The sequence below is a fragment of the Dromiciops gliroides genome, chromosome 1 (assembly GCF_019393635.1).
Source record: "Dromiciops gliroides isolate mDroGli1 chromosome 1, mDroGli1.pri, whole genome shotgun sequence".
In the NCBI taxonomy this organism is placed as follows: Eukaryota; Metazoa; Chordata; class Mammalia; order Microbiotheria; family Microbiotheriidae; genus Dromiciops; species Dromiciops gliroides.
The window spans coordinates 37,237,652-37,260,709 of record NC_057861.1 but is presented as its reverse complement, the minus strand read 5'-3'; the positions used below and the strand labels follow the sequence as shown (position 1 = coordinate 37,260,709).

The window sequence follows — 23,058 nt, the reverse complement described above, 5'->3', positions numbered from 1 at the left end:
TTCCACTGAAGTACACAGGAGAAAGAAGAGATGATAGGATGATAGAATTAGAACTGGAATGTACTGTCAAGATTATCCAGTCTAGAGGCAGTTGGTGGCACAGTGGATAGAGTCAGGACAACTTGAATTCAAATCTGACCTCAGACACTTACTAGCTGTGTGACGCTAGGCAAGTCACTTAATCCCAAATGCCTCCAAAGAAAGAAAGGAGGAGGCAGCTAGGTAGCACAGTAGATAAAGCACTGGCCCTGGATTCAGGAGCACCTGAGTTCAAATTCAGCCTCAGATGATTGACACTTAACTGTGTGACCCTGGGCAAGTCGCTTAACCCTCATTGCCCTGCCCCCCCAAAAGTGAATGTAACAAAGAAAGAAAGGAAGGGAGGGAGGAAAGGAAGGAAGGAAGGGAGGGAGGGAGGGAAAGAGTGGAGGGAGGGTGGAGGGAGGGAAGAAAGGATGAAAGAAAAGGTTATCTAGACCAACCCCTTTATTTTACCAATGAGGAAACTGAGTCCCAGAGAGGGAATATTATTTTGATTAGGGTCACACAGCTAGAAACTGGGAGAATTAGGAGATGCTATTGACTTTGCCAACATGGCTGCTAAAATGCCGTGGTTATGAAAACTCCATTGGGCATAGAAGAAGTCAACTTTAGGCTGGTGTCATTACTACTAGATAAAGTGGAATGAGGGAAAGAAGAGAGTGGGGATGGATCTCGGAAAGGTAGCTCCCACCCTAAACCACTGACCTCCAAATAAATGCTTTTATTCCATTAACCTGTGCTGGGTGTAAGGGCAAAGGACTGCCAACCGAAACATGCTCCACTAAATGGAAAAGGCCCCATTAAATGACAGCTAGCACAAGGCTGAGATCTTCATGATGGGAACAGCATTTTATTAATAGGACACAAGCACAATAGATGAATACTGTTTGAAATTTCAGGAAAATGAGAAGAGATTCATTTCTGGGTCAGTTCACTACTTAGAGTTGAAAAGAGGGGAAAAAAGGAGGGGGAAGAGAACGGTGACCTCAGGCCATGTGCTGACCCAAAAGATTTAAACAAATAGATGAAGAGCGAAAGTCTCCACTTAGGAAGTGGAAGAGACAGAAATAGAGCTGGAGCAGAATTATTTCCAAATCTGGTTGTTCCCTCAAGGCCTTCTTTACTCCATAAAATAAGGATGCTACAAAGAGAAGAACACTTAATGTGCCCCCAGGGTCCTGCCGCAATGGGGTCTCATAGGTCACCAGGACCTCAAGATGGTTACCATAACATTCAGCTGAGCAGTTCAGAAAGACAGTATCATGTTCTGGGACCAAGAACATCATGATAACAGGGGACTGTTACACAAAGTAAGCGATCAATCAATACATGTCAAAGGAAGTGATCAGTTATGGAATCACAGGAATGTAGATTTGGAAGAGACCTCAGAAGCCACTGAGTCGGCCCCATATATAAAAGGAATCTCAGCTCTAAGCAAACAGAACAGTCATTGCCCAGACTTTGTTAGAAGGCCTTTAATAAGGGAACCGAGGATACAGAAGGGACCTTAGAGGCCACTGAAGCCAACTCTGGCTCCTCATTTTACAGATGAGCAAACTGAAGCATAGCTAGTGTCAGAGGTAGGATTTGAACCCAAGTCTTCCCGATTCTAAGTTGACCATGGCCAACCCCTAAGGCGACGTCCTATTCTCCTGAAAAAACAAATACAAAAACAAAAACAAAACTCTAATGTTTTCCCTCTTTAACAACAAAAATAGCAGAGGATGTTTATTTGGAAATTTAAGGATGGTGAGGTATTCTTCATTCATCACTTCATTTGAACCTCAGAACTCTGTCAGGTGGGTGCGATTTTTATACCCATTTAACAGATGAGCATACTGAAGCTGAGGCAGATTTAGTGAAGTGCCCAGGATCCTACAGTTACTGTCTGAAGTGCAATTCCATTTCATGTTTGCCTGATTCCAAATCCAAAACTCTTTCCTTTATACCCAGTTACCTCATTAGCCAGATGACCTGGGTTCAAGAACACAGGCTCCCAACATCCCATCTGTGAAGATGGTTGTCAAATCCCCCTGCCCCCAAGTCTCACATGGCATAGACCCATGGCATTTCTGTGGGCTGGTTGACTGCCTATGTGTACTATCCATATTATGTGGCACAATAGATAGAACTGGGCATGGGGTTCTGACCTGAGTTCGAATCTTATCTCAGACACTCATGAGCTATGTGACCCTAGGCAAGTCACTGACCCGAGGCAAACAGAAGTCTGCCTCAGTTTACTCATCTTTAAAATTGGAATAATAAAGGCACCTGCTTCCCAGGGATATTAGCTAGAGGATAGCTTGGGGCCAGCTAGGTGGTGCAGTGGATAAAGCACCGGCCCTGGATTCAGGAGGACCTGAGTTCAAATCTGATCTCAGATACTTGACACTTACTATCTGTGTGACCCTGGGCAAGTCACTTAACCCTCATTACCTGGGGTGGGGGGGAGGTTACTACTAATACAACTACTACTTCTTCTTCTTCTTCTTCTTCTTCTTCTTCTTCTACTACTACTACTACTACTACTACTACTTCTACTACTACCACTTCTACTACTACTACTACTTCTACTTCTACTACTTCTACTACTACTACTACTACTATTACTACTACTTCTACTACTACCACTTCTACTACTACTTCTACTACTTCTACTACTACTACTACTACTATTACTACTACTACTACTTCTACTACTACTACTTCTACTACTACCACTTCTACTACTACTACTACTTCTACTACTTCTACTACTACTACTACTACTACTACTTCTACTACTACTACTACTACTACTACTACTACTACTACTACTACTACTACTACTACTACTACTACTACTACTACTATATCATAGCACCCAGAAATGAACACAATACTCCAGATGTGATATTATCAGCCTGGAGAACAATAATGAATAGACAAGAAAACTTGGAGCTAATATAACAAGAAAGCAGAAAGGTGGGGATAGTGGGTGAGGTAGTTTTCACAGGCAAGAGAAGAGTCTGATTATCTCCCTATCCCTTGCCTTCTCTAATTGTTCCTCCTGTGAGGCTCTGCAACTGTCAGATGGAAGCCCCTGGATCATAATAAGACTCTGGCACATCTGGTTCCTCTGCAAGGACAGGGCATGACTTGCCAATTAATAAATTAACTGGTCAAATTTATACAGCAACTGTCAGGCAGAGCTGAGTGGAGATGGGTGTTTGGGGGGATATAAAGTCTGAATGATGGAGAGAGCTCTAAGTGCAAAGAGGAGTCAAAACCTCTTGAGAATCCCCAATACAAAGAGGGCACATTTTCCAGCTTTGTAATTCTGGGGAAAATGTAACAGCATCATCTTCTGCATTTGGAGATGGATGAATATGCCCACAGGTCTTCCACAGGGTCTTATCACACTAGCCAGAAAGCATCCTCTCTCTGTCCTCACCCAACTGGAGGAATAATGGGCATGTTCTTACTACATCACACACACCAGTGGAGCAGAAACCAGCTTCCAATTTTTCAGAGATATTTGGGGCATCCATATGTGGAAACTTGGCAATAAACTTAAGAAGGGGGAAATCCTAGACTTTGGGCCTGAAAGGCACCTTAGAGGTCAATGGGGTCAACTTCTTCATTTTACAAGAGACAAGGGGGCAGCTAGATGGCGCAGTGGTAAAGCACCGGCCCTGGATTCAGGAGGACCTGAATTCAAATCCGGCCTCAGACACTTGACACTTACTAGCTGTGTGACCCTGGGCAAGTCACTTAACCCTCATTGCCCTGCAAAAAACTCAAAACAAACAAAAAAAACATTTTACAAAAGACAAAACTGAGACCCAAAGTGTTGAGTCACTTAAACAAGGTCACACAGGAGCAAAACTGGGATTTGAACTCTGGGTTTCAGGCCCTAAATCCAGATCCTTTTCTGTATCACCCTGTTGTTTCCCTCTGTCACCAGTCAAAAGTCAAACAAGAACAAAGAGGGAGCAAGGACTGCAAAGCTTCCTAGGAATGTTTGTGACTCAACTGGGGACAAAACCATATATTTCCAGTATTATAGCCTTTATGGGATCTGTGCAGTTTTTTAAATCAACTTGAAGCCAATATAAGAATGAACCTCAAAGTCAACACAATCATTCTCTCCCTCCCTCTCTCCCTCTCTCTCTCTCTCCCTCCCTCCCTCTCCCTCCCTCTCTCTCTCTCCCTCTTCCTCTCCCTGACTCCTCTCTCTTCATCTCATCTTCTCTTCTCTCTTCCTTTCTCCCTCTATCATGGCCTTCTCCTCTCCCCTTTCCTCTCTCTGCTCTCTCTTTCTCTCTCCCTCCTTTCCTCCATCCCTTTCTTCTATCTCCTTCTTACCACCTCTCTCTTCCTCCTTCTCTCACTCTCCCTCTTCTATCCCTCTTCCTCCTTCTCTGTCACCTTTTGTTCCCCCCTCTTTCCCTCCCCCTCCTCCTTTGTTCTCTTCCTTCTCCCTCCTCTTCCTTCTTTCTTTCCCTCCATTCATCTTTCTCTGATTCTTTCCCTTTATCCCTTCCCTTTTACCTCTTTCTCCCTTCCTTTTTCTCCCTCTTCCTTTCCCCTCTCCTTTCTCTCCCTCCCCTTCTTCCTTTCTCTCTCTCTTCCCTCCATCCTTCTTTGCCTGACTCTCTCCCTCTCCCCTTTTTCTCTCCTCCCCTCTCCCTTCCTTCTTCCTCTCCCTCTCCCTTTCTTTTTCTGCCTGACTCCCTCTTTCCCTTCTTCTCTTTTCTCCTTCTTTCCCTCCTCCCTTTCTCTCCCTTTCTACCCACCTTTTTATCTCCCTCCTGCCATGATAAGTCGCTGAGTTTATTTTGAGAATACAAGAATCCTTTATTGCTACAAAATTCATCCCGGAGAATTACATTAACCAACCACCAGGCACAACATTGGTTAGTGTTATATTCCTGTTTATACATCTCCTCCAGTCCACAGAGAGAGCACAAGGAAACACTGAGAAAAGCAAATGTTATAATTAAGGGCCAGAGGGACTGATTCAGGATGAAAGATTAAAAGCACTAAATATGTAAACTTGGGTAACATTTTCACCAAGGAGGGATGGGATAACTGCTTTTTAAGTCTCTCAGGCTTCTAAGAACCCAATGAGAGATAGGGGGAGTTAGAGGCAAGACCAAGAACATTGTGAAACTGGGCAAAGGGGAATTAAGATTAAACTCTTTTTTAAAGCATGAGATGTCAACTCTTTTGGTTTAGTGCCCCAAGGAGGCCTGGGGACTACACCAACATTTCTCATTTGCTAATCTTCTTCATAACATTTGCCCATTTCTTTAACTAACACTTAGACTAGACCTTCCCCTGGGGTGTCGATTAATTTCTATTCTGGTCATTGCTCAATTTTGTTGTGTAACTTTTCTCATGCCTTACTGGCTGTCCCTCCTGAGCGTTCTGGATGCCTTGGCACATGGACTATGGTGGGGCAGAGGGGTTGGTTAGTCACACCATTTTCTATAGATGTCAGGAGCTTCTCAGTCAAGTCTCTGTATTCTCTGAAGTCTCCTGGTCAACTGCAAAAAGTATAGTTTCTCTTTCATGGTGGGGGTGGGGCTGAGGATGGAAAGGGAGTAGGGGAGAGAGTGTGTGCCTCCTCCCCTCTCATTCCCTTTCCTTCCCCTCTCCCCCTCCCCCACCCTTCAAATATGCACTTGAGAGTTGACTTATTACTGATAAAGAACAGGCATACACAGTGATAGAGAGAAATAAGCAGTCTTAAAAACTCAAGAGGGAGGGATATCATTGATCTGGAGACCAATGATTAGAAATGTGTGTTCTATCTGGCCATTTGGGGAGCTCAGGTTACCTTTGTACTATCTATCAAAATTTTATTTTGATTGTTTTAAGTTTTCTTGGATATATATTTTTGTTTTTAAATCACTTTCATTTCTGAATATTACACCCCCCCCCAAAGAGAGCCTTCCTTTGTAATAAATAACAAAAAAAAAAAAAAGAAAGAGAAATAAAAGGCAGTTCTTCAAAACTAACCCACTTACTGCCTATTTGATGATGGGAAGTCTACAAATTGGGCATGGGGGAGGGGAGAGTTAGACTAAAGGACTGTTAAAGCCTCTTATAGCTCTAAATCTATGATTCTATGATCAACCAACAGTATTTTCAATATTCTAGACCCATAATTTCTCACATCTAACAGGGAAAGGAGAGCAATTCATTTTTTTCCTCACTCTTCCCATATGTTCCATGCATCCATCTCTCCATCTATCCATCCATCTATCATTTATCTATCCAGTAAGTAAATGAGTGAATAATAATAATAACTAGCATTTATTTTTTTGTTTTGTTTTGTTTTTGGTTTTTTTGCGGGGCGATTGGGGTTAAGTGACTTGCCCAGAGTCACAGAGCTAGTATGTGTCAAGCGTCTGAGGCCGGATTTGAACTCAGGTACTCCTGAATCCAGGGCTGGTGCTTTATCCACTGCACCACCTAGCTGCCCCTAATTTTTTTTTTTTTTGGTGAGGCAATTGGGGTTAAGTGACTTGCCCAGTGTCACACAGCTAGTAAATGTCAAGTGTCTGAGGCCAGATTTGAACTCAGGTCCTCCTGACTCCAGGGCCGGTGCTCTATCCACTGTGCCACCTAGCTGCCCAATAACTAGCACCTTATGATTAACAAAGCACTTTAGAAATATTGTCTCATGAGCCTCACAACAACCCTGCAAGAATAGGTGCTATTATTATCTCCATTGTGCATATGGGGAAACTGAGGCAGACAACAGTTAAGTGATTTGCCCAGGGTCACACAGCTAGTAAATATCTGAGGCCAAATTTACACTCAAGTCCTCCTGACTCCACACTCAGAGCTCTATCCACTGCGCCACCTAGCTGTCTTGTGAAATCAAGTGAAAAAAGTAATTTCTTAGCAACTGAACAAGAACAAAAAAGCATGGGCATAGCTGTGGGAGGTGGGGAAATTGTAACCTACTTAATGGAATGCACTGTATACAAACACCTTGAAATCACTCATTGACATCCATACAACTAAAACCAGCTATCTGCATGCTATTTAAGTAAAGACCATTCCTATTAGCCATTGATGCATGTCCAAAGAATCTCTGCTTAACACTACTTTGATAGCTAATTTCTATGGTTTTGCCTTCTCTGTACAGTATGTACTTGAGAGTAATAAAACTACAGTGCATAAAAAAATATCCTATAAGTCATATACTCCATTAAGTCTAACTTGCTACCAGCTACTGGCTTCCCTCCTAATCAGTCCACATTAGTGGGGTTTGCCTATAACCATCAAAGAAAATGTCTTTTAAAGTCAACTCTCAATTGTTAGTGTCATGGGGGATGGAGAAGGAGAAGAGATAAATGAAATCCACAGATAATCTCAAATCCTTGGTTTAAACAAGAATTTTAATCTCCTTTGACTGGGACTGCTAAGAACAAAATCAATTCATGTGAGTGTCTCCTTTCTCGGACTCCAACTGCACTCAGTGGAGCTGCCAATGAGTGATGAGATGCCCCAGAGCGTGTGGTGGAGCCAGGGGTCTAGATAATTGACTGACTGGGCAGCACACCTCTGAAAAACTGAGAAGCTTGTGCATTTCAAAGATTGCTCTGGAATCTGGAACCCAGCATGGGCTCATTCCTTGAGAAAAATGGTATTTTCTATCACAAGCAGCAGGGGTTGTCATTCTTAGGCATCAAGGCTTGGGGAGTGGGAGGGTGTTACCAAGTCTCCCCCCACCTTCCTGGTGCCTGGCTCCAGGGAGCTGCTTATCCTTACTACCTGCTTAACACCCCACTGTTCTCTTCTGACTTTCTCAGAGGCTTTAGGGATGTGCTCAGCAGTGATTATCAGCATTCCGACACTCAAAAGGGCACAGTGGAAAGAAACCTGGATTTGGAGCGAGTGGGCATGGTTTTGAATCTTGGTTACTGAAAGTCATTTATTACCTGTTTGACCTTTGGCAAGTCACTTCATTTCTCTTGGCCTCAGTTTCCTCATTTGTAAAATGAGATGATCGAACTAGATGGCTGCTCAGTCTACTTCCAGCTCTAAATGTATGATCTTGTGATTCTCTGACTTCTGTTCTAAGCTTTACTGACCCAGTCCCCTGCCTCGAATTCAGATCAGAGAAGACAAACTAGTGACCAGGCCTCCCCGACTTATTGCCATTATCATGAGGTTCAAGAAAGATCCACTACTTGAAATGTCCTTCCTATTTCTGGATCCTCCTTATAACAATTAAGTCTATTTCAAGCAGTGACGTGCAGCAAAGTCTCCAGATCCGCAGTCAAAAATAAACACACAATTGGTATTAAAAATTGATACAGCGGTTTCAAGGATTCCAGAGATCTGTACTTCATTCTTGGAAGTAAAGTGCTGTTCTTTTAAAGGGAGGACAAGACTGGACAAAGGTCGAAAAAACTTTCACTTTCCACAAAACAGCTTAGATTAGGTTAGGAAATGGTTATTTTCCACCCTCTCCCCAATCCTTAGGAGGTTACCTTCCCCTTCCCTTTCCCAGACCCTTAGAAAGAGAAACTTCCTATGATCACTATAAAGGGGTTGAACACAGACTAGAAAATAGGCAAAAGAGTACGATTCTCTTCGGACATGGCTATGCTATTTCCCCAGCTTCAACATTTTGCTGCCCCCCCCCAAAGTCTGCCCACTCATTCTCTTGAGCCGATGCAAAGCATAAATAGATTCTATCTGACTTCAAAAATATGATCATATCAAGAATTGTCTAACAAGTCCAAATTCTATAGATAAGCAAGCCAATGATCCACCATTTCATATCTATAAAGGCCCTTTAGATATTGCAACACCCCCCCATGATTCATTATCTCATTTGGTCCTCATAACAGACCACTGAGCACAGAGCATAAAACGGATGTTGTGATGTTCTGTATTTTAAATCACAAAACAATGCCACCTTCTATTTCCCTGGCATCCTAACTTGGACAGTGCCTTCCCCTCTCCTCTATTTTATCTTCCTGATGGACCTGTGGAATAGGTAGAGGAAGGATTGATTTTTTAAAAAGGACACTGATGGTCAGGTAAATGAATTACCCAGGGTCACACAGCTGGTGATTTCAGGACCAGAATCTAGGCATCCTAATTCCTGGTTCAAGCTTCTTTCTAGAAAACCCCCAAAAAGAGGGGGAAGGAAGGATTTTTCTCTTGGGGAAAGATCCATTGCCTGGAACTCTGAATGACTGGTTCTTCTATTTGAATACAAGGGGTTAGAGTCAACAGTATTCTAACCAGAATGGATTTTTCTCTCCACTGTAACTAAGTAAGGGAAGTCTAGCACAACAGTATGCCTGAGCCTATAGCCCCACCAAATGTGGGTTTTCCTGGAATTTCACACTCCGAATAATGACTTTTGAAAAGCAAATGCAACTTTTTAACATCAATTGGCAACATGTCACTACCAATGCACTTCCAGCCTAAACTTAAAAAGCTTTAGGGGGGAAAGAGGCAGGAGAGAGTAAGTGATTTTCATCTAGTTGGACTTCAGCCCCGTCCCCAGGAGCTAGAGTAGAAAAGACATCTCCCAGGGAGAGAGCAAAATAGAAGGCTTGTAAAACACCTTGGCTGATAAGTTTAACTAAATGGCTCCCTTTTCATGCACCCAGGATGGAATTGCAAAGCCCTGTGCTCACAAACACTGCACTGGGCAGGAAACTAATATTTTACCCTTTTATTCTCAATGACCCTCCCTCTGAGGCTCCCGACAGCTGCTGCTGGTCTTGGCTGTCCTTGGCACCGATGCCGTCTTCTCTCCAGCACACCCTAGCCAATGATGAGCCCTGCTCTTGACAATGCCCGGTTGTTTGCAGTGTCTTTTCTGTTTCTCTCTAATTCTCCTCAATATCAACATCACCCAGCTCTGTAAGAGCTCAGCATCCTCCCTCTCTCATCTTCTGTCTTCCTCTGCCCTGTAATTCCTCTAGAAGCAACTCCTGGGCAGACTAAGATCAGCCTTCAATAGCAGGAACCCCTCCCTCAATTTGCAGTAGCTTTTCAAGTCAAGCCCCTCATCACTCACTCATACCCCACCCCATACCGAGGGTACCCAGTTTTTCATCTCCTACCCTTGATGCCCTGTGGGGAGCCATCCCACACTTTTCTCTTTCAGGTCAGCATCTCCCAACTTCTCAATCAGGAATATGTTCTCTCACTACCCACGTGGGACCAGGATGGGCAGTTCTTTGCCTTTCCCTACTGGGGTCACCTCATTTCTCCCCTTTCTGCCTCCCTCCCTTCCTTGCCTCCCCCTCCCACTAAATCAGCTAGACTGGCTTGACTCCTAGAGGGGACTGGAGGGAGACAGGCTGTCTCTAAGGGCTGCAAGGGGGCACAGGAGCTGCAGGGTGGCAGGGAAGGCTAGCAGAGGAGTAGTGTGATCAACAATGGACAGGCTTTTTTTTTGAGTAAATCCCCCTTACGTCATTCGGACAGCCCCAGGGGGAGAGATGCCAACCAGGGCCTGAAGAAAATCCAAAGGGGTGTGTGTGTGTTTGTGTGTTTCTGTATGCTTGTGTGTGTGTGGGGGGGGGGGAGGGAGTAGGGAGGGGATTGTCTAACTTTTTCTTCTGTCAATCCTTATCTTCCCTGAGTGCTTCTAAACCTCTCCACCTGCGAGTGAGCTTTCCTGGCCCCTTAAGTCCCTGAAAAAGACGCTTGGAGATCACCTGTTCAAGTGTCGGCTGGGGCCCCTAGACTGCGGGAGGTTGTGGGGCTCGGAGGAGCTAGGGCTGCGGCTTTGGGCAGCTCACCTATCATCCAACTCATGGACTTGGAGAGAAGAAACTTTCCCCTCCCCTGTCGTGCTTTCCACTACCTTCCCAGCTGCTGCCAAGGATCTCATTCCTCTGGTCAGCCTTCTGGACTCTGGCTCTAGGGTCCCCTGTAGAGAGGGGACAAAAAGGCACGGCGGGGACCCGGAGGTACAGGTGTCCGACTTACCTTTGTAAAGCAGCGCTCCGAGCACCAGGCTGAGCGCCCCGCACAGCTGTCCGCCAGGCCCGGGGGCCGTCCCCTCGATGCCCATCGTGCCGGCGAAGTCTGTGGCCCCGGCTCCGCCTCCGGTTTCGATCCCGCGGGGACTTTGGTTCTCAAGGGCTCACACTCTTCTCGCCTCTGCTGCAGCCTCTCTCCTCCGGGCGCTAGCCCGGCCCGCAGCCCGGTCCGGGCGCTGCATCGTAACCGTGCGCCCCTCCGGGGGGCTCCTAACGGGCACCCTCAGTGGCCGGCGGGGCTCCGTTCCATGGCCCGCCGACCGCCTGGAGCTGGGCGCGCTGAGCACCCTCTGTCCCCGGCACACCTTGCCAGGAGCTCCCCGTGCGCCCCCACCACCGTCTCTGTAGCTGGACCCTGCTGCCGGTGCCCGGTGCCCACTGTCCGCTGCCCGCTGCCCGCGAGCCCGCGGCGCAGCCTGCTCTCCCCACCTCCTTCTCTTCCCTCCTCTTCTCCCTGAGCTCCCCGCTCTGGCTCAGTCTCCTGCTCCGGCTCTGAGAACTTTTCTCTCACCGCATCCTAGGCTGAAGCTGCCTCCGACTCAGCCTCCCCCAACCCCGCCTCTGCCTCCGCCTCCGCCTCCGCCTCCTATTCAGTCACTGCCCCCTCCTCTCCCGTCCCCTCCCCTTCCCTCCTCTCCTCCCGGACTCTGAGTGCCTGGTCTGAGAAGAAGAGAGGCCGAGTTAGAGGAGGTATCAGCGGGGCGGAGGGAGATGTGGAGGGGAGGGGAGAGGAAAAACGTTGAGTGAAGGGAAAACGCAGAGGGGGAGGGGGAAAAGATAAGGAGACCGAGGAAGGGGGAAGATGAGAGAAAGATGAAAAAAGGGAGGTCTGGCGAGAAGAGGGAAGGAGATGGGGAGGGAAGATGAGGACAGAGGAGTCTGGGGAAAGGAGGGCATAGAGGCAAGCAGGAATTGGTGTGACTGGAAGGGAGAGGGGACTCAAGGAACCCTTAGCAGAGACCTCATCTGAGGGAGGTTCTGTGAGGAGGGGGCTCTTGGGAAAGGATAGGAATGGTGCCCCGACATTTGAAAAGAGAATGACTTGACTTTACCATAGTATTCATCTCATTCGGAAGGAAAGGGGTTCCAAAATCATTTGAGGTAGTTCTTTCTTCCTCCTCCTAGCTCATCCTGGGAACCAGGGCCAGAGATAATTCCCATAACAGCCCCATCCGAAGGCCATTCTCTCCTCTAAATACCCCTACCTGTGCATTCATACCCCATTTCAGCCTGGCAAAGTTGGAATAGAAATATCCCGAGGAAAGCCCAGGGCCCCAAAGCCCCAAACAGGGATCTGTTTACGCACACGCTGTCTGACTGCAGAACGCAGGTAAGACAAATCCTGGGAACCCAGGGCTGGGAATCCCGCAGCCTGCCATCCCCCTGACTCTAGCATAGCTGCCTCTTCCAATCCATTCTAACAGATGGGGTTCTCCTTTTATTGCTCTCCCAGGAAACCTCCACTACTGAAATGGAGTGTTCCCTTGATTAAGAGAGTGCCAGGGCAGCCATTCGGCTCTAACATATGCCTGGGAAGAGGGCAGGGTGGCCCCTCTGAAACATGGCCTGCTTAGCATACATGGGAAAGCAAGCCTTAATCTGTTTCATATGTCAACATCATTTCTGCTCATCAGAGCACCAACACAGGCAGTCTAAAGCAGTAAGTACTCAAGGAAAAAAAGAAATCAAAACAAAATCCCTTTTAAGGGGGGACAGCAAGAGAGAGTGATGGAGAAACAGAGAGAAACAGAGACACAGAGAGAGCACAGAGGTAGAGAGATGCATAAAATGAGAAACAGAGATAGAAACACAGAGACAGACACAGAGAGAAGAGAGACACACAGAAACACAGTCAGATAGACAGAGACAAAAAGACACGTGCAGAGACAGACATACAGACAGCAGAATTATTCCAAACTCGTTTTTCTTAAATGTTATCTATTGTACTTGCCAGTGACTGTCTCCATCTACAGTCATCATGGGCTACCCATATTAGAAAGGACACAAGATTATCCAGAAATGGGTCTCCAGGATGATGAAGTGTCTTGACATCATGCTCTATGAGGATGGATAGAAGCAATTGGGGATCTTTGACTTGGAGAAGAATAGACTCAGTGGGACATGATAGCTGTCTTAAAATATTTCAAGAGCTGTCACTTAGATGAAAGAAGAGATGTTTTCTGCTTGGCCCCACAGGGCAGAACTGGTAGCAATGGGTGATAACTGAAAAAGGCAAATTTTAGCTGCATATCAAGAAAACTTTCCTAATGATTTTGTTGTTGTTCAGTCATTTTTCAATTGTGCCCTACTCTTCACGACCCTATTTGGGGTTTTCCTTGGCAAAGATACTGGAGTGCCTTGTCATTTCCTTTTCCAGCTCATTTTACAGATCATGGAAACTAAGGCAAATAGAGTTAAGTGACTTGCCCAGGGTCACACAGCTGGTTAATGTCTAAAGCTGGATTTGAATTCATGTCTTTCTGACTCCCCACCCAGGGCTTTATCTGCTGCACCACCTAGCTGTCCCTTCTAATTATTAGCACTCATCTAAAGAGATATTGGGTGTGCCAGAAGCAAATGATTCTCTTTCACTGGAGGGCTCTAGAAAAGATTCATTTGTAGTTTGTATTAAATGATCTCTGAGGTCCTTTCCCACTTTCATATTTTGTGATTTTGATTCTATAACCAGAGTCAGAGGCTGTAGAGCATCTGAAAAATCTGAATCCAAACCCCAAGTTCAACACAGAAGCTGAATGATCCTGGGAAAATTATTCAATGTTCTTGGGCCTCAGGCAACTTCCCTAGAAATCACAGATTAGGTTGGATTCTGTTTGGGTCAAAGGAGCTCTCTACAACAAAGAAATCAGAGATTATTTGCAAATTCAGGCATAGCAACATTTTACCAGAACAGTATCATGGGATTATAGATTCAGAACTGGAAGGGTCATTACAGACTATCTTGTCCAACTCATCCATTTTACTGATGAGGAGACTGAGACCTAAAGAGATCTATCAACTTGCCCAAGGTCACATGGGTAGTTAATGGCAGAGCTGGGATTAGAAAAGAGGTCTTTCTACTCTTGAACCCCTGAATCATGGAAAAAGGCTATCCTCAGGAAAGTTTTGAAAATGTTGCTACACGCCTAGACATCACCTCTGATGAAAAAAAAGTATACAATGACAACTGAAAAAACTTATTTCCTAGGCCAAACATATACATTAGGAGGTCATTAAGTGTAGAATATTCAAAAGCCCCAAGCATATGCTCCCCCACCTCTTGCTGTCCCCCCCAAAACACATAGATATATAGAGCTAGAAAATAACCTTGGAGCCACCTAGTCCCTTGAGTTTTATCAGATTAGTAAAGTAAAGCCCAAAGACACTAGTTGACTCATCTAAGGTCTAATCATCAGAACCGGGATTCAAACTCGGAACCTATGATTACGATTTTGCAAGACATATTTTTGTGGAGAATTACCCAGATAATCATCCAGCTTTTTTTTTTTTACCTCTTTGGGCTGGTGTACCTCAGAATATGAGAAGCAAGTCGACTAAATAGACAAGGGCTAAGTGAGTCACCATGCAAGGGCTGAGGATGCTTTCTGCTATTTCTGAAGCAGCTCGAAACTCACTGCAGAATAAATATTTTTCATCTAAACTTCTGAAACCTCTCAAGTTCGGCAAGAAATATACCATGGCCCATTATTCCTGGCTGAGGGATCTGAACCCATTTTCTACTCTGCTCTCTCCCTCTGCCCCTGTCAGACAGAGCAAATAAAAAGCCAGAAAAATGTTCCTTGTGCCCTCTGTGCCTCCTTCCTCAGTTCCCAGCTCATGGTTTGTATCCAGCCTCCAAATCTTTTCTTTCCTCTCAGCTTAAACCATCTCCCCCTTTTCAGTCTCAGTAAATTCTGGAGGCCTGGGCTGCAGATACCATATGGCAAGTATTAAAACACAAATGAGTGGAGGAGGGCAGCCCTTACCCTCTAGCCTCCAGGTGTATATGGTTAAGAAAATCTCCTTTCATCCTCTGCCTTATATGGCCATTGCTCAGGCCTTCTCCGAATGGCCTACAAAAGAACTTCATCTTTAGTAATAGTTTGGGAAAATGAAATGCAAGGGCCAGATACCTGTGGCAAAATAACCTCAAACCCCAGAGTTCAGAGCTGGAAGAAGTCTTGAGGATTGGCTGTTCCCCTCCCCATCTTCATTTTTTCAGTTCAAGAAACTGAAGTTCTGATGGAGATCATAAAATCATACATATAAAGGTGACCCTTAGAGGCCATTAAGTACATCCCCTTCATTTTACAGAGTTAGGAAACGGAGGCCCAGAGGGGTTAAGTAATTGGCCCAATGGCACACAGGTAAGTAAACATCAGAAGTGGGATAGGAAAAGATTTACCCAAGGTCACATAGCTAGCAGGTAGCTGAACCAGGATTCAGATTCTAATCTTCTAATTACAATTTCTCCTCCCAGTCCTCTACTTCCTCCCCCTCCTCCTCCCTCTCCTTCCCCCCCTCTTCTCCCTCCTCCTCCTCCTCCACTTCCTCCTATTTCTCCTCCTCCTCCTCCTCCTAAGTCTACTCCTTCTAGCTAATATTTTTATCACCCTTTAAGGTTTACAAAGTACTTTCATTATATTATTTTATTTTATCACCACAACAACCCCGGGAGGTGGATGCTATGCCCATCATCACCACCACCACCACCACAACCACCACCACCACCACCACCACCATCATCATCATCTTTGTTTTACAGATTAAGAAACTGAAGCAGGCAGAGGTTAAGTGACTTGCCCATGGTCATCCTCTCTGAGGAAGAATTTGAACTCAGAATTTCCTTACTCCAACTCTACAATACTTCGATGCTTCAAATCCAGTATTCTTGTCCTCTTTCCCCACTAGCAGATGTTCTACATACCTCCAAAACTTCAACAGAACATCTTCTCCCTTTAAGTCTGATATCTTGTCCCTTTCAGTTCCCTTCCAACCTGTAGACTAGGGATACAGTGAATTTTGGTTTCCTAGGCATCATTCACCAAAGTAACAACATGAGCTCTGAGGTTCATGCACTAATAAAGTCCCATTAAAAAAAAAGTCATCTATTATTTAGCACAAAATTCATTAATTCCTTAACTTAAATTACTTCCAAATGCATTTCTGAATTTCATAACAAATCTCAGAGACCACTAATCTCCACAAAGGCTATTGCAGGGGCTCCCAAAGGGCTCTCAGCACATGTGTGCAATTAATTTGATTTATCGGAGGGAGCGGAGATCCTGGTAAAAGTAGGCCTGCTGCTTCCCCATGAGTTCTCTATTCCTGCATCCAAGGAGCAACTGCTTGCTCTTGTTCTGACTCAACTTCCAAATTCCCATGATCCCTTGAAAAGAGCCAGGCGCGTGTGTGCATTTAGCTCGTTTGTTGCTTTGCAGAACCAATCTCAAGTTGGACACCATGTGGGCAAATGATAGTGCAGAGATGTGTTCAGCTCACTTTATTTATTACCCAGGAAAGCTTTTGCCTGAAGTATATTCTATTAGCCCAGCATGGAACTGAATTTTTAAAGCCAGATCTCCAGATGGGGAAGCCAACTTGAAAACCCATATGGCCTTGGCAAAAACAAAGTCACTACCAACCTAGGGGTCAGAGGCCTGTTTGGCTACATGGTTAACAATCTTCAGATTCTAGGTTTAAACTGGTATTAATAGGTAAGGAACTGGAGAGAAGCTTATTGGTGTGTATTATATAGTATTCTCCAGTTTAGCTAATTAGACACTGGTTAGGAAACCAGTCTTCCAGGTGTGGGCCTGGTTAACGTTGGAAAACATGATCATTCTTCCATATGGACAAACACTTCTCATATATACATATACAAATACATATACATATACATACACATACACATACACATACATATACATTTTTTCACCCCTCCTATCTTGACAAGCATCTAAATCTTACTCTTATATTGTGTCATGTTGAACAAAACAAACTGAATTTGCTTCCTCTTTTATTCTTTACTCTGCAGTGCAGAAAAGCTCAGCTCCCCCACCCCCTCCCCTTTCCATGTTTTCCCTAGCATTTAGCATTAATTAAGTCTCTCCCTGAATCAGCCTTCATGGAAAGGTAACCTAAACCCTGATTCCCTGGAGGAGATGTGGGCAACTTTTGGTCTGTGACCAATTTTTATGATTGATAGAAAGTGGACCCCTCCTCACCTTTGCCCCAGGCCCCTCCTGGAGACCTGCTGAAAAGGCCACAGTCTCCCCCTTGCTGGTATGCAGAACGTCCACATTGCACTCATACTCCAACATTAGTACATGGTCCATGTGGTACCTGACTTGGCATAATCCATCTTCAGATTAGTTATTACAAATAACATTAATTTCCCCTCTCCACATTCCCTTTACTGCATTTAAATACATATTCAGTATTCTGGGATCCAAAACTTATTTATCTGAAAATTCCATTTATCTCAGACTCATTCATGCCTCTCGACAGAGACCGATAGTAATGATATTTGGCGCTGTCCTTCCTTCTCAGGGGCTCCTGGTCTTTTGTCGATATCAGTCTTTCTGGCAGTTAGTTAGCCTGTGACAATTTTCCCAGCAGCCACTGGAAAGTTCTGGGTTTAGAGACAGGGGGTAGCTCTTATTATTTGTATGGCCACAAGCTCACGTATTGGGCCCTCAGTTTCCCTATGAGTAAAAATGATGAGGTTGGCTAAATGATTGTTTAGGCTCTATCCAGCTGTATATCTTGATCCAAAAAGTCACGAATACCTCGCTGCATGAGGAATTCCATTTTGGGCATTGGCAAACAGGTTGGGGTAGCGGTTCCAAGGAAAATGAAAGATACTTTTTTGCTCTATGGGAACTTGTATGAAATTTGGGAGAAAATAGCAAATGTGGAAGTGATGTGAACCACCCTTACAAAGCAATAAATCAAGTCAAAATGTGTATTTGCATTCAGTGATCCTATTAGCATTGGCCAGACTAAGTGAATAATATTGAATAATTGTGTAGGGTAAGATAAGGAAGGAGCAGCTGGATGGTACAATGGATAGTGCCAGGCCTAGAGTCAGGAAAGTTCAACTTTCCTGAGTTCAAATCTGGCCTCAGACCCTTACTAGCTGTGTGGCCTTGGGTAAGTCACTTAACCCTGTTGGCCTTAGTTTTCCCATATGAGAGAAGGAGAAGGAAATGACAAACCACTCCAGTATCTTTGCCAAGAAGATCCCAAATTGGGTCACAGATAGTGGAGCATGACTGAAAAATGTCTGAACAAAAACAAAAAGCAAGGAAGGCCTCCCAAGAGCAAACAATTTTCAAGTAAGGTTTTGAGGGATCCAGGTTGGACAATCTGTATAGGATTCTGGAAAGAGGGCTCGACCTGAAATTGAGAGTCATGAATTCAAATGCTGCTTCTGATGCTTCTTAGGTGAATAGCAATAATCAGCCCTTCTATAAGCCTCATTTTCCTCATTTGAAAAATAATGTCTGGGGACAGCTAGGTGGCACAGTGGATGGAGCACCAGCCCTGGAGTCAGGAGCACTTGAGTTCAAATCTGACCTCAGACACTTGACACTTACTATCTGTGTGACCCTGGGCAAGTCCCTTAACGCCAATTGCCTCACCCCCCAAAAGAAGAAAGAAAGAAAAAGAAAAGGAAAATATTGTCTGTCCTACCTTCTGCACAAGGTTAATTTGAGGGTCCAATGAAACAATGACTCTTAAGGGCATAGAATCATAGATTTAGACCTAGGTAAGCCCAGAAAAGTCATCTAGACCAACCTTATTTACTTTACAACTGAGAAAACTGAGGGGGCTGGGGAAGTTAAAATGATTTTATGATTTTCTTAAGTTCAGAGAAGTAGTTTAAATATCAGAGGTAGCTAGAGGGTACCATGGATAAAGGGCTAGAATCAGGAAAGACCTGAGTTCAAATGTGGCCTAAGACACTTATTAGTTGTGTGACTCTGGGCAAGTCTCTCTCTCTCTCTCTCTCTCTCTCTCTCTCTCTCTCTCTCTCTCTCTCTCTCTCTCTTTCTCTCTCTCTCTCTCTCCTTCCCTCCCTCCCTCAGTTTTCTCATCTGCAAAATGGGCATAATAATAACTTTGCCTCTCAGGGTTGTTGGGAGGATTAAATGAACTAATACCTGTAGATGCATTTAACACAGTGTCTGGCCTACAGTGGATACCATAGAAATATTTATTTCCTTCCTTCCATTTAAACTCAGGTCATCTGCCTCAGAGCCAGTCATCTCTTTAGTTATAAAGCACTTTCAAAACCCAGACTTACAGTTAAAACTGCATTAAGACTTTTGGAACACCATACATCAGTGTTGCCTCTTATTATTAACACTGGCAAGGCCATGAAAAGCCAAAGACGGTGGCAAATCTTGTATCTAACTCTGTATACCTCATCTGTGTCTATGCACAAGTTGACTTCCCATTACAAAGTAAGCTTGCTGAGAGCAGCCACTGATTGTTTCTACTTTTTTTCCTTTCTGCCAAGTACTTGGCACATGGTAAGCATTTAACATTATATATTATGTATATTACATTTAACATTATAGAAATGCTGCTTTACAATTTATAGATAGATTATTATAGGACCGGGGATCCTGTGGAAAGATAAGTATTCTACTGACTTTGTTTTGTAAATGAATAAACTGAGGCTCAGAGAGAATAATTTGCCCAAGTACAATAGGAGAGACTTGAACTCAGGTCCTTGAGATTCCATGTCTAGTGCTTTTCCCACTGGAGCATGCTGTCTAATTACTTATTAACTAAGCAAAGCATGTAACCTTGTCACATCTTGCTATTTCAAATTCCATTCATTCAAATTCATTTTAAATCTTCCAATTCTTTTGGACAATTTGTTTTGCTGGTGTACTAGTTACCAGGCATCAAATTTAGAAATGACTTTTTTTTTTTAATACTGTTCGCATCTACAATTTCCAGGTCCTTCACTAGATCAACAAACATTTATTGAGCACATACTATGTCTTGTGTTAAGCACCACGTGGGGGATACAAGGTCCAATGAGACATAGTCCCTACTTTCATGGAGTCTACCATCTAGTGGTGGAGATAAATGCTGCACACCCATTCTCTTATGGTACAAGGCAGGATGGGGAAAGTAACATGAGAGTGTTATAAGCTCAATGCAAAAAAGTGTAGGAAGGGATTTGTGGAATGAACTGGGGATTTTTAGCCTGGAGTATAAAGGACTTGAGGGGACGTGATAACTGTCTTCTAATATCTGAAGACCTGCCATGTGGAAGAAAGATTAGATTTGTACTATTTGGCCCCAGAAGACAGCCAGGAATGGTAGTTTACACAAAGGTAAATTTCAGCGTGATTACAGGAAACACTGCCAGAAAATTAGCTATTGGAAAGTATGATGGGTTACCTGAGGAAATACTGAGTTTCAGAGTAGAAAGAATTCGGAGTTTTATAGGATGAGAATTCCATAGCTAGAGGGAGCTTTAGAGTCCATCAAGTCTAATCCCTTTTATTTTACTATTGAAGAAACTGAGGTACAGACAGACAGGTTAAATGACTTGTCCCATGTCACACAACTGTTAAGTATCAGAGGGAGGTTTTGAACCCAGGTCTTTCTGACTAGAGATCCATCACATTACACCATAGTGGTGGTGGTGATGGTGGTGGTGATGGTGGTGGTAATAGTAGTAGTAGTAGTGGTGGTGGTAGTAGTAGTAATAATCTATACAGTGCTTTAAGATTTGCAAAACTTTGTTACATATAATCTCACATTTGATTTTCACAATAATCCTGTGAGGTAGGCATTAATATCTCCTTTTGTAGATAAGAAAACTGAAGCTGAAAGAGGTCAGTTACTTGACCAAGGTCACACAGCCAGTAAGTGTCTGAGTCAGGATATAAGCACAGGTCTTCCTGACTATAGGAGTCCAGCATTGCTCCCCACAAGCGATCATGGGGTTTTTTCAGGACCCCAATCTGCTTTTTATTAGCTCTGTGTCCTTGGGTATACTTCACCTTACCAGCCTCAGTTTCCTCATTTGTAAAATTGGGGAAGGGAGTTGGACTCTATGGCTTCTGAGGTTCATTCCAGTTTTCCATCTAAGATCCTATTATACTGTCACTTCGTCTCTCTGGGCCTCAGTTTCCCCATATGTTAAACGAAGAGAGATGAACTAGATGGTCCCTTCTAGCTTTCTAGGTCGAGCCCTATTATCGCTTCTCTGAGTTCTCCAAGTGATGCCTGGATGACCACTTGTTAAGAGTATTGCACAGGAGGATGCTATGCAGTCAGTCTCTCACCTGCGGCTGCTGGAAGTTCACCTAGGATTCTAGCACCTGGCCTGATTAATGACGCACTAAAATTCCAGCATCCCAGGCGGCTCTTCCAGACGCTAGCGTGCTGACTCCTGCATTCGGCGCAGTCATAGCCAGCCTACCTTGGGGTTACAAGGTTTGCATAAGTACACCCCAGACGCCCTCCAGTGCTCCTTTAAGACTCCCTGACGGTTGGTTGGGAAGGATGGAGATGCGAAGCAAATATCTCTGAAAGAGCTCCTTAATTTCGACACCCGGAATGATGCACAGACAATGCCTTTTAATTTATGTAACAAACAGCCCTGCTGCTGCTGCTCCTCTGTGTTGTAGAGCCAAAGGAAGACGTGGGTCAGCTTTCTAGTGTAAACAGTGCCCCCTGGTGGAGCCAATTGGTACTAGAGGTTCACATACTTTAAAAAAGGGCAAACTATATAGTCTTCAAAATTACTATGATTTAAGATCTAAAAGGGGACTTTAGAGATTATCTAGGATTATAGTTGATAGAATTAGTGGGAAGGGATGTCATATGACATCTAGTACAAATTCTTTTTTTTTTCTTTTGCCTTCCATCTTCCCCAATGCTTAGTACAGTGTCTAGTACATAGTTGGTGTTTAATAAATGATAGTTTGCTATTAATTTACTCACAGATAAGGAAACTGAGGCCCCGGGAAAATAAATGTTACCTACACATACACAGGGAGGAAGTAACTGAGGCAGACTTTAAACTCAGATTCTGTGATGCCAAAATGTTTTTCTATGTTGCCTATATTCCAACCCTTCCGAACTCCCATCCCCAGTTTTACAGATGAGGAAACTGAGGCAAGACATAATCTTTCAGTTTCCTCATCTCTAAAAGGGGAGAGTTGGACTAGAAGACTCTGAAGCTTCTTGTATCTTTAAATCTATGATTCTATAATAGAATGTAAGCTCCTTAATTTTTGTCTTTGTATCCCCAATTGCCTAGTACAATGCTTGGCACATAGTAGGTACCTAATATATGTTTGAAGAGCAGAAGTGACTACTCTAAGGTCACACAGGAAGCAATCAGTTAGAACTTTAATAATCATTTAGTCTTATTCTCTCCTTCTACAGCAAGTTTCATTAGACATTTCACACTTACTAGCATCTTCTTTAAGAAGACTAATATAGCATTAATTTGTCTGATATCTCTGATTTTAAAGAAGACCTTTCCCTGGGTACCAGTTTCCACTTCTGTCCAATGAGTGGTTTGGTCTAGGGTGCATCCAGCATGGAGACTGTCAAATTCTGAGATACTTGGCTACTTTAAATTCCCATCTGAAGGACCTTGTCTTTGCTTATGGATGCAGGAGACAGTACTTCCTGTTTAAAAGCCCTGAATCTCAGGGTTGAAATTGCTGAAAGAAATTTCTGAAACTTGATCTTGAGTGTAAAGATGACTTGCAGGGTAGATTTGAGAATGAATGACATTTGAGTCTAACCTCTGGCCGATTAGGGATTTCACCGATGGATTCTTCAGGCCACCTTGCCTCTTACAAAAGGGCGGGAGCATAAATTGTTTCAGAAACTCCTCAGTTTGACATTCACTTTAATGGAGGGAATGAAATGCCATGTAATAGTAATAACTCAAAAACAGAAAACAATCTTGTTAATTGTGGGAAATCTTTGGAAAGACTTCAAGAGAACA

At 44.0% G+C, this 23,058-nt stretch overlaps 1 protein-coding gene across 1 annotated transcript in view; it reads right to left on the bottom strand.

Annotated features, from left to right (window-relative positions):
- The window catches only part of TMEM132C (transmembrane protein 132C), a 541,367-nt gene extending 530,247 nt beyond the window's left edge, over positions 1-11,120 (bottom strand). The window contains exon 1 of the mRNA XM_043978153.1: positions 11,008-11,120. Coding sequence (XP_043834088.1) covers positions 11,008-11,092 — 85 coding nt within the window. The 5' untranslated portion in view covers positions 11,093-11,120. The remainder of the gene's footprint in view (positions 1-11,007) is intronic.
- Between the last annotated feature and the right edge of the window lie 11,938 nt (positions 11,121-23,058).